Source organism: Pongo abelii, chromosome 2, assembly GCF_028885655.2.
Source record: "Pongo abelii isolate AG06213 chromosome 2, NHGRI_mPonAbe1-v2.0_pri, whole genome shotgun sequence".
Classification (NCBI taxonomy): domain Eukaryota; kingdom Metazoa; phylum Chordata; class Mammalia; order Primates; family Hominidae; genus Pongo; species Pongo abelii.
In genome coordinates this window covers 152,191,147-152,203,173 of record NC_085928.1, presented here as the reverse complement: position 1 = coordinate 152,203,173, position 12,027 = coordinate 152,191,147, and the positions used below count along the sequence as shown (strand labels likewise).

General features: G+C 41.4%; 1 protein-coding gene and 1 long non-coding RNA gene across 9 annotated transcripts in view; one reads left to right on the top strand and one right to left on the bottom strand.

The window, feature by feature from the left end:
• The window catches only part of TRPC1 (transient receptor potential cation channel subfamily C member 1), an 82,603-nt gene extending 79,124 nt beyond the window's left edge, over positions 1-3,479 (bottom strand). For 6 of the 8 annotated variants that reach the window (XM_009239380.4, XM_024245261.3, XM_054552798.2 and 3 more), the window contains exon 1: positions 2,760-3,473. In XM_009239380.4, coding sequence (XP_009237655.1) covers positions 2,760-2,931 — 172 coding nt within the window. In that variant the 5' untranslated portion in view covers positions 2,932-3,473. Of the gene's footprint in view, positions 1-2,759 lie in introns of all 8 variants that reach the window. The other 2 variants (XM_002814130.6, XM_054552797.2) reach the window with 2 other exon arrangements.
• An 82-nt stretch (positions 3,480-3,561) lies between these two features.
• LOC129058666 (uncharacterized) overlaps positions 3,562-12,027 on the top strand; it is a 139,172-nt gene continuing 130,706 nt past the window's right edge. The window contains exon 1 of the long non-coding RNA XR_008523941.2: positions 3,562-3,666. This is a non-coding gene — a long non-coding RNA (uncharacterized LOC129058666). The remainder of the gene's footprint in view (positions 3,667-12,027) is intronic.

Here is a 12,027-nt window from a genome sequence, read left to right as displayed (position 1 = left end):
TATTTACATAAAAGCCAGCTATCACAAACTATAAATCTTTTCCTTTTCTCTTTCCTACATTTTTTGTGTACTCTTTAATCTGTACACATCTTTCAAAGGGCCACCCATCCACTAACACACATATCCATCTCATCTCCACAATTTTTGCTTTAGGAATTCCTCAATTTTTCCTAAGAAGAATATGTTATGAACATTTTGCATATGTAGAACAAGAATGCTACATGAAAAGAATGAGACACTCTAGAACACCATAGATACTCTAGAGTTGATTTACTCTGGTGCTACTGAAGTACCATGCTTGCTTTTTACCCTTCATTGAACAAATGTAATACACACAAATCAAGGTTTATAAAGCATCCATACAAAGAAAATATAATTTCAGCTACTAAGTCCAAATATGGATGTGTCTTTTCTGACACAAATGATGTTCACTCATTCACCTACAACCAGATCTATATAACGTAGTGGTTAAGAGTGCAGGCTCAAGATAAATGCCAGTTCTACTATTTTCTAACCAATGTAACCTTGGGCAAAGTAATTTTAAAATTTTGCTAAGCCTCATTTTCCTCATCTACAAATTGAGGACAACAACAGATCTGCCTCATGGGGTTGTGGGGTTTAAATGAAATCCTCTATTGAAAAGCATGAACACTCGACCCCAATAGCTGCTTTAGTGAATGTTTAACATTTGGTCTGAGGAAGGCTCTAATGTAATGGTGGAAGCCATAGCTACTTCAGGAAATTGTTCACTTTTAGATTGGTTTAGGTAACATTTTTAAAAGTTTAACAATATTAGCGAATACAAACATGTAATCAAAAGAATATTCCTATAACTCAAAGTTACTTTTTAAATGTAAATGTACCCCATAAGTTCATGTAAGAATTATGCTATTTTTCCAAATCTAACTCAAGAAATTGTTTAGACATACCTGAAACAGAAAATTCCTATTTTAGCTCACTTGTTTTAAAAATTTCTAACTTATATATGGGGAAAAGATGCATATTTAGTTTCCACCCTACCCCCCCAAAGCCAAGTCTCTCATCTCAATTATGTTATAAAATAAAAAACTGACAAAGAATATCAAGGTATTTCACCTGGTACTACTACATAGGCTATACAACTATCATAAATTAAAACTCTCTTTTGTTTGAGATATGTCATGCAATAATCCTAAATATACACAATGCACAAATACTTCTTCAGCCATATTCCATTGATATTTCTCTGTCCTCAGTTTGACAGGAATACCAAATTTCCTTTCTTGACATACTTTGTTTGCTTTAAAATAACCATTGCACAGTGAGCTGGAATACATGGAGCCAGCACTTACTCATTTTAGTACAACACAATCTTTTCCCCTTCCTCTCTCAGAACTTTTGAGGGAAGAGAACTCAGGCAACCCACTCCAGCAATACTAAATAATTTTACATAATCCGCAGACCCTATTTTTGTGACGTTGTAGATATATATTCTGTTTCTTTACATCTCAAAGACTGCTCAAAGTTGTGTCCATGGTGTACTTTAACAATATTATTAATATTGCTTTCATAATATTATTTAATACTATTACATAAGAACATAAAAGTGGCTCAACCACAGACATAGGTGGAGTTTGTTTATATGTCAATTGTTTTCAAAAAATCATGTAAATAAAATCCTATTTCAAAAGCAGTAGGAGAGGTTAGGAAGGCTGTCATTTATTAATTACACATTCACACATACAAACAAAAAAAAATCCTCTGTAGTTAGTCTTTTCATAGTGTAAACTGCCCTTTGGGTTTGTTCCAGAAGTTTGCATGTTTCTAACAGAGTTTTCCTAAGTGTACAGCCATATAAATTTGGAAAAAGAAAAATTTTAGTGTTTCCATGTAGGAAACAAAAGCAGTCTTAGGGCAATCAATTTCCTATCCCTTTTGTTATATGCATCATTACAAAGGATGATTGCGTGACATGGCCTTAATATGGCCATAAAAATGATTAACTTCTAGACTAAAAAAAGGAAAACGCGCTAAATATATTCCACATATTTTTGCCTTGTAATTCCTGCAATTATTTTTCACTATCTTTATCTCCCAAAGAAAGATCTGGGAGCAATAAACATTTCTCTCCAATAAAAAGCACTAACAATCAAAGGCGTTCCGTAAATCCAGAGAAAGTTTTGGCAACTAAGGCAGAATTTCTTCCGTCCCGTCCTTACTTCATGTATCTCCATTCCGATATTCCGATATTAATGCCAGTCAACAGTCACTGGCTAAAGCACTGGTCAGGTGAAGCTAAATAATAAGAGGGTCTGGTTTTGTTTTTAAGAAAAACAAAAACCAGGTGATGAGAACCCTCCATGCGAGGCATCCTAAGGTAAGGTGACGGAATTTTCCGACTGGAGTGCCTCTCGACTCCCGGAAGGAATGAACTGCGAGCCAGAGAGAAGACCAGGTCATTCATGCGGTCAGTAGCAAGGGCGACGCTAAAACGCTGGGGTCGGGGCTCCCAAGGCGCTACCTAAACCCCGGACCCCAAGGCCAGAGCCACCCCCTACGGTGCCGCGCTCCGAGGGCGCAGCCCCAGCTCCACTCGCCCGCCAGCTCCACACTCACAGGGTAGAGGCGGTGAAGAGAAGACAGCCTGAGGCAGCAGGCGAGGCGGGAAGACACTCGGCGCCTGAGACAGAGGGAATGCCCCGATATAAGTTGAGGCGGGGGAGAGGACTAAAGGTCTGGAGGACAGGGGCGTCCAGAGGAGAAAGGGGCCTAACTCTCACCCTTGTCGCACGCCAGCAAGAAAAGCTTCTCATTCAGCGTATTCTCCTCCTTCACCTCCCGCACATCCTTCAGCGCCATCACCTCGTTCGGCGACGAAGAGGATGGAGAGGAAGGCAGGGAGGAGGAGGAGGCGCCCGAGAGGTCCGTGCTCGGGTACAGGGCCGCCATCATCGCGGCCCATGAAGGTGGCAGGCCAGGAGACGGGGGCGGGGCCCCCACCGGCCCCGACCCCGACCCGGACCCCGACCCCAGCCACGCCCCAGGGCTGGAAAAAGGATGAGTCGTTCCGACTGCTGCCTCGGCTCGAGGCCCGTTGGCCCCGAAGGGCGTCGCCTCCCCTGCGAACCAGCACTCGCCCTCCACTGACAGCCCCAAGTTGGTGGCGGCGCATGCGCGGCCTCGGGGCCAGCGACCCCTCCCCAGCCGCCGGCGCCCCGGCCGAGCCGGTCCGCGCCCGTCCGGGGACGACAGTGTGGCGCGCGCCAGGGCGGCAGCCGCGCACGGGGCCGTGCCAGGAGTCGCAGGGGCCGCGCCTGGGGCGGCCTAGCCCAGGAAGAGGACGAGAGATCTGTGGGAGAGGAGCTCCAAGAGGCGCTTCTGCGCACGTTGGGCTCCAGGGCTGTGGGAACCGCTGGCCCAGCTGCGCTCCGAGGAGATGTTCGCGACTCTGTCCTCACGTCATCCTCTGCTCCTCTGTAGCGACGACACTAGGGAGGAGCCTGCGGCAAGGGAGGGCTTGGGTGGGCGGGGCCTGCGGCAAGGGGGCGTGGATGGGTGGGGCCTGCGGTGGGGACGCACTGGGCTCCTGGAGCCCGCTGCAGCTTCCGTCGCTCTGCGGAGGTGAACCGCAGTCTGAGGAAGACTTCGCTCAATCGTCCCTTTCCACACCCAGGATACTGGTTTAAGGTAATTAAGCAAATATGGAGCAGTATGTTAATTGAGTCTCTGACGACTTAATGTTTAGTCGAAACCCTTTGTGGAATTGTCCAGCTATTTCATATTCTGGTGCCCTATGCTTAAAGCACAATGGAGAGCCCCGCCACACCGCCAGACTCGTGGGTTTGTATGTTGTACTCATTTTAGGCTGGAAATGAACTCTCATTTATAAAGGAGATATATATATATAATTATGTTTAAATAATTTATACAAATATATAAATTTTTATTTCCATATTATTTCCATAGGTTTTTGAGGAACAGGTGGTGTTTGGTTACATGAGTAAGTTCTTTAGTGATGATTTGTGAGATTTTGATGTACCCATCACCGAGCAGTATACACTGAACCTAATTTTGTAGTCTTTTATCCTTCTCCCCCTTCCCAGCCTTTCCCCCTGAGTCCCGAAAGTCCATTGTGTCATTCCTATGCCTTCGCATCCTCAAAGCTTAGCTCCCACTTGTGAGTGAGAACATACGATGTTTGGTTTTCCATTCCTGAGTTACTTCATTTAGAATAAGAATAATAGTCTCCAATCACATCCAGGTTGCTGCGAATGCCATTTATTCATTCCTTTTTATGGCTGAGTAGTATTCCATCATTATATATATATCACATATATATATATATCACATATATATATATATATCACAGTTTCTTTATCCACTCATTGATTGATGGGCATTTGGGTTGGTTCCACATTTTTGCAATTGCGAATTGTGCTACTGTAAACATGCGTGGGCAAGTATCTTTTTCGTGTAATGACTTCTTTTCCTCTGGGTGGATACCCAGTAGTGGGATTACTGGATCAAATGGTAGTTCTACTTTTAGTTCTTTAAGGAATCTCCACACTGTTTTCCATAGTGGTTGTACTAGTTTACAGTCCCACCAGTAATGTAGAAGTGTTCCCTTTTCACCGCATCCACACCAACAGCAATTATTTTTTGATTTTTTTTATTATGGCCATTCTTGCGGGAGCAGGGTGGTACGGCATTGCAGTTTTGACTTGGAATTCCCTGATCATTAGTGATGTTGAGCATTTTTTCATATGTTTGTTGGCCATTTGTATATATTCTTTTGAGAATTGTCTATTCATGTTTTTTTGTTTTTTCTTGAGACAGAGTTTCGCTCTTGTTGCCCAGGCTGGAGTGCAATGGCGTGATCTTGGCTCACCGCAACTTCCGCCTCCCAGGTTCAAGTGATTCTCCTGCCTCAGCCTTCCGACTAGCTGGTATTACAGGCATGTGCCACCACACCCGGCTAATTTTGTATTTTTAGTAGAGATGGTGTTTCTCCCTGTTGGTCAGGCTGGTCTCGAACTCCAGACCTCAGGTGATCCACCCGCCTCAGCCTCCCAAAGTGCTAGGATTACAAGCATGAGCCACCGCCCCCAGCCCTTTTTATGTTTTTAGCCCAGTTTTTGTTAGGATTGTTTTTTTTTTTTTTGATTATTTGTTTGAGTTCATTGTAGATTCTGGATAGTAGTCCTTTGTCAGATGTATAGATTGTGAAGATTTTCTCCCACTCTGTGGGTTGTGTGTTTACTCTGTTAACTGTTCCCTTTGCCATGCAAAAGCTCTTTCATTTAATCAAGTCCCAGCTATTTATCTTTCTTTTCATTGCATTTGCTTTTGGGTTCTTGGTCATGAAATCCTTGCCTAAGCCAATGTCTACAAGGGATTTTCCGATGTTATCTTCTAGAATTTTTATAGTTTCAGGTCTTAGATTTAAGTTCTTGATCCATCTTGAGTTTATTTTTGTATAAGGTGAGAGATGCAGATCCAGTTTTATTCTCCTACATGTGGCTTGCCAATAAACCCAGCACCATTTGTTGAGTAGGGTGTCCTTTCCCCCACTTTATGTTTTTGTTTGCTTTGTTGAAAATCAGCTGGCTGTAAGTATATGGGTTTATTTCTGGGTTCTCTATTCTGTTCCATTGGTCTATATGCCTGTTTTTATGCCAGTACCATGCTGTTTTGGTGACAGTAGCCTTATAGTGTAGTTTGAAATCAGGTAATGTGATGTCTCCAGATTTGTTCTTTTTGCTTCATCTTGCATTGGCTATGCAGGCTCTTTTTTGGTTCCATATGGATTTTAGGGTTATTTTTTCTAGTTCTGTGAAGAATGATGGTGGTATTTTGATGGGAATTGCATTGAATTTGTAGATTGCTTTTGGCAGTATGGTCATTTTCACAGTGTTGATTCTACCCATCCATGAGCATGGGATGTGTTTCCATTTGTTTGCCTTGTCTGTGATTTCTTTCAGCAGCGTTTTATAGTTTTCCTTGTAGAGGTCTTTCTCCTTCTTTGTTAGGTATGTTCCTAAGTATTTTATTTTTTTGCAGCTATTGTAAAAGGAATTGAGTTCTTTGTTTGATTCTCAGCTTGGTTGATGTTGGTGTATAGGAGGGCTACTGATGTGTGTACATTAATTTTGTATCCTGAAACTTTGCTGACTTCTTTTATCAGTTCTAGGAGCATTTTGGAGAAGTCTTTAGGGTTTTCTAGATATACAATCATATCATCAGCAAACAGCAACAGTTTGACTGCCTCTTTACTGACTTGGATGCCTTTTCTTTCTTTCTCTTGTCTGATTGCTCTGGATGGGACTTCCAGTACTATGTTGAAGAGGAGTGGTGAGAGTGGGCATCCTTGTCTTGTTCCAGTTGTCAGAGGGAATGCTTTCAACTTTTCCCCATTCAGTATTGTGTTGGCTGTGGGTTTGTTATAGATGGCTTTTATTACATTGTGGTATGTCCCTTGTGTGCCAGTTTTGCTGAGGGTTTTAATCATAAAGGGATGCTGGATTTTGTCAAGTGCTTTTTCTGCGTCTGTTAGGATGATCATGTGATTTGTTTTTAATTCTGTTTATGTGATGTATCACATTTATTGACTTGCATATGTTAAACCATTCCTGCATCCTTGGTATGAAACCCACTTGATCATGGTGGATTATCTTTTTGATATGTTGTTGGATTCAATTCGCTAGTATTTTGTTAAGGATATTTACATCTATGTTAATCTGGAATATTGGTCTGTAGTTTTTTTTTTTTTTTTTTGGTTATGTTCTTTCCTGGTTTTGGTATTAGAGTGATACTGGCTTCATAGAATGCCTTAGGGAGGATTTCCTCTTTCTGTATCTTGTGGAATAGTGACATTCTTCTTTAAATGTCTGGTAGAATTCAGCTGTGAATCTGGTCCTGGACTTTTTTTGTTGGTAATTTTTTTTATTACCATTTCAATCTTGCTGCTTGTTATTGGTCTGTTCAGAGTATCTAATTCTTCCTGATTCAAGCTAGGTGGGTTGTATCTTTCCAGGAATTTATCCATCTCCTCTAGGTTTTCTAGTTTATGTGTGTAAAGGTGTTCATAGTAGCCTTGAATGATCTTTTGTATTTCTGTGGTGTCAATTGTAATATCTCCCATTTCATTTCTAATTGAGCTTATTTGGATTTTCTCTCTTCTTTTCTAGATTAATCTTTTTAATGGTCTATCAATTTTATCTTTTCAAAGAACTAGCTTTTTGTTTCTTTTTTCTTTTTTTTTTTTTTTTTGTGATGGAGTCTCGCTCTGTCGCCCAGGATAGAGTGCAGTGGCACAATCTCAGCTCACTACAAGCTCCGCTTCCCGGGTTCATGCCATTCTCCTGCCTCAGCCTCCTGAGTAGCTGGGACTACAGGTGCCCGCCACCACGCCGGGCTAATTTTTTGTAATTTTTTAGTAGAGACGGGGTTTCACTGTGTTAGCCAGGATGGTCTCGATGTCCTGACCTTGTGATCTGCCCGCCTTGGCCTCCCAAAGTGCTGGGATTACAGGCGTGAGCCACTGCGCCCGGCCTATTTCATTTGTCTTTTGTATTTTTTTTTTCCATTTCAATTCCATTTAGCTCTGCTCTGATCTTATTTCCTTTCTTCTGCTGGGTTTGGGTTTGGTTTGTTCTTGTTTCTCTAGTTTCTTGAGGTATGACTTTAGATTGTCTATTTGTGCTCTTTCAGACTTTTTGATGTAGGCATTTAAGGCTATGAGCTTTCCTCTTAGCACCACCTTTGCTGTATCCCAGAGGTTTTGGTAAGTCATGTCACTATTGTTGTTCAGTTTGAAAAATTTTTAAATTTCCATCTTGATTTCATTTTTGACCCAGTTGTCATTCAGGAGCAGGTTATTTAATTTCCATGTATTTGCATGGTTTTGAAGGTTCCTTTTGGAGTTGATTTTCAGTTTTAAGTTTTATTCCACTGTGGTCTGAGAGAGTGCTTGATATAATTTTAATATTCTTAAATTTATTGTGATTTGTTTTGTGGCCTATCATATGGTCTATCTTGGAGAAAGTTCCACGTGCTGATGAATAGAATGAATATTCTGCAGTTGTTTGGTAGAATGTTATATAAACATGTTAAGTCCATTTGTTCCAGGGTATAGTTTAAATCCATTGTTTCTTTGTTGACTTTCTGTCTTGATGACCTGTCTAGTGCTGTGAGTGGAGTATTGAAATCCCCCACTATTACTGTGTTGCTGTCTATCTCATTTCTTAGGTCTGGTAGTAATTGTCTTATAAACTTGGGAGCTCCAGTGTTAAGTGCATATATATTTAGGATTGTGATATTTTCCTATTGGACAAGGCCTTTTGTCATTATGTAATGTCCCTCTGTCTTTTTTAACTGCGGTTACTTTAAAGTTTGTTTTGTCTGTTGTAAAAATAGCTATTCCTCCTTGCTTTTGGTGTCGATTTGCATGGAATGTCTTTTTCCACCCCTTTACCTAAAGTTTATGTGAATCCTTATGTGTTAGGTGGGTCTCTTGAAGGCAGCAAATAGTTTGTTGGTGAATTCTTATCCATTCTGCAATTCTGCATCTTTTGAGTGGAGCATTTAGACTATTTACATTCAATGTTAGTATTGAGATATGAGGTGCTTTTCCATTCATTGTGCTATTTGTTGCTTGTATACCTTGGGTTTTTTTTTTTTAATTGTATTTTTGTTGTATAGGTCCTGTGAGATTGATGCTTTAAAGAGGATCTGTTTTGATGTGATTCCAGGATTTTTTTCAAGATTTAGAGCTCCTTTTAGCAGTTCTTGTAGTGCTGGCTTGGTAGTGGTGAATTCTCTCTGCATTTGTCTGAAAAAAACTGTATCTTTCCTTCATTTATGTAGCTTAGTTTCACCAGATACAAAATTCTTGGGTGATAATTGTTTTGTTTAAGGAGACTGAAAATAGGGCCCCAGTCCCTTCTGGCTTGTAGGGTTTCTTCTGAAAAATCTGCTGTTAATCTGATAGATTTTCCTTTATGGGTTACCTGGTGCTTTTGCCTCACAGCTCTTAAGATTCTTTCCTTCATTTTAACTTTTGATAACCTCATGACAATGTGCCTAGGCAATGATCTTTTTGCGATGAGTTTCCCAGGCGTTCTTTGAGCTTCTTGTATTTGGATGTCCAGGTCTTTAGCAAGGCTGAGGAAGTTTTCCTCAATTATTCTCCCAAATATGTTTTCCAAACTTTTAGATTTCTCTTCTTCTTCCACAAGAATGCCAATTATTCTTAGGTTTGGTTGTTTAACATAATCCCAGACTTCTTGGAGGCTTTGTTCATTTTTTCTTTATTCTTTTTTCTTTGTATTTGTTGGATTGGATCAATTTGAAAACCTTGTCTTCGAGCTCTGAAGTTCTTTCTTTTGCTTGTTCGATTCTATTGCTGAGACTTTCCAGAGCATTTTGCATTTCTCTAAGTGCATCCATTGTTTCCTGAAGTTTCGATTGTTTTTTATTTATGCTGTCTATTTCACTGAAGTTTTCTCCCCTCATTTTTGTTGTTGTTGTTATTGTTGTTGTTTCTTTTTTTTAGTAGAGACGGGGTTTTGCCATGTTGCTCGGGCTGGCCTTGAACTCCTGGCCTCAAATGATCGACCCACCTCAGCCTCCCAAAGTGCTAGGATTACAGGTATCAGCCACCATGCCTAGTCTCCCCATATTTCCTCTATTTTTTTTTTATTTCTTTAAATTGGGCTTCACCTGTCTCTGGTGCCTCTTTGATTAGCTTAATAACTGACTTGAATTCTTTTTCAGGTAAATCAGGGATTTCATCTTGGTTTGGATCCATTGCTGGTGAGCTAGTGTGATTTTTTGGGGGGTGTTAAAGAGCCTTGTTTTGTCATATTACCAGAATTGTTTTTCCGGTTCCTTCTCATTTGGGTAGTCTATGTCTGATGGAAGGTCTAGGGCTCAAGGCTGCTGTTCAGATTCATTTGTCCCATGAGGTGTTCCCTTGATGTAGTACTCTCCCCCTTTTCCTAGGGATGTGGCTTCTTGAGAGCCAAGCTGTAGTGATTGTTATCTCTCTTCTGGATCTAGCCACCCAGCAAGTCTATCAGGCTCTGGGCTGGTACTGGGGGTTGTCTGCACTGAGTCCTATGATGTGAACCATCCGCAGGTCTCTCGAGGCTGTGTGTGTGTGTGTGTGTGTGTGTGTGTGTGTGTGTGTGTATTTATTTTTTTGAGACGGAGTCTTCCTCTGTCACCAGGCTGGAGTGCAAGTGGTGTGATCTTGGCTCACTGCAACCTCTGCCTCCCGGGTTCAAGTGATTCTCCTGCCTCAGCCTCCTGAGTAGCTGGGACTACAGGCGTGCACCACCACGCCCAGCTAATTTTTGTATTTTTAGTAGAGACAGGGTTTCACTACATTGGCCAGGATGATCTCAATCTCTTGATCTCGTGATCTGCTCACCTTGGCCTCCCAAAGTGCTGGGATTACAGATGTGAGCCACTGTGCCTGGCCTTTTTTTCTTTTTTTTTTTTTTTTTTTTGAGATGGAGTCTCACACCGTCATTCTGGCTGGAGTGCAATGGCGCAATCTCGGCTCACTGCAACCTCTGCCTCCCGGGTTCAAGCAATTCTCCTGCCTCAGCCTCCCGAGTAGCCGGGATTACAGGTGCCCGCCACCATGCCCAGCTAATTTTTTGTATTTTTAGTAGAGACGGGGTTTCACCGTGTTGATCAGGCTGGTCTTGAACTCCTGACCTCGTGATCTGCCCACCTCAGCCTCCCAAAGTGCTGGGATTAGAGGCATGAGCCACCACGCCCGGCCGAGTCTGTATATTTTTTAACAACCAGTTTGTGATCTGAAATTGGCATAAGATTCCTATTGTCACACATGTGTTTGCAATTAATTCAAAGGTATGGACATGTAACTATTGGATAAGTTTGTTGTCACGTTTATGAATCTGATTTTAAAAGACGGATCTGTTATTTGGGCAAGAGTTGAATGAAGCTCCGTAAGTGCTCCTTCCCTCCTCTCTTTCTCCCAGAGGGTCTTGCTGTTTGGCCCAGGCTGGAGTGTGGTGGCACGATCATAGCTCATTGCAGCCTCAACCTTCTGGGCTCCAGCAATCCTCCCATCTCAATTTCCCAAGTAGCTGGAACCAGAAGCGCATGCCACCACACCTGGCTAACTTTTTAAATTTTTTTTGTAGACAAGGGGTCACACTATGTTGTCCAGGCTGGCCTTTGAACTCCTAGGTTCAAGTGCCGCCGCCCACCTTGGCCTCCCAAAATGCTGGAATTACAGGCATGAGTCATCGTACCCTGCCAAATAATTTATTTTTAACCAAACTTTTAAAGTATTATAACCATTATAGAGTTGCTATTGTCTTCTGCTTTTAAAAGGTAATGGAGGAGAAACTGGAAATTTCGCCTCTTGAATAATTCCTGTTGCTTCCCATAATCATATAGAAAACTCTAAATTGTGCCTTTAAAGTTTTAGGTTTTTAAGAGAATACATAAATTTACTTCGGAGTGTCTTATATTTGGGGGAAATACTCCCTATCCTGTTCAGGCTGGTATGTTCCATCCCTGTCTCAGCCAACACTTTAACTCCCGAAATTTCCTAAATACAACTTTCTCATAATTCAAAAGTCTTTGTTAGATCTTTTCTAAGAGGCCTTAGCAGACCGTCTTTCCAAACATTTTCATGTATTTACTTCAAAACAGTTGATAATCTATTGAGTTTGTTTTCTGTCTTATCCCTAGTAGATGGTAAATCTTCCTCATTTTGTAATGTTTAATACAGTTCCAAGTTTATTTCGTGGAATGTCAAGATTGTTCCTTGTAAATTTCTGGCCAGTGAACAGTGGCACATATTTGTATTTATGTGTGTGTGCTTATACTCTCTGTAGTGCAGCACAATTTTTAGTTAGTAGCAGAAAAACACTAACTCTGATGTACCCAAAACTTCGTGTTTGAGGGAAAAAATTTAGATGGCTCAGAACTATGTCGCACATGTGATATAGCAGGAGAGCAAGCGAGATAGAGCGCAATGTAAATATAGCTTCACTTCAATCCGAG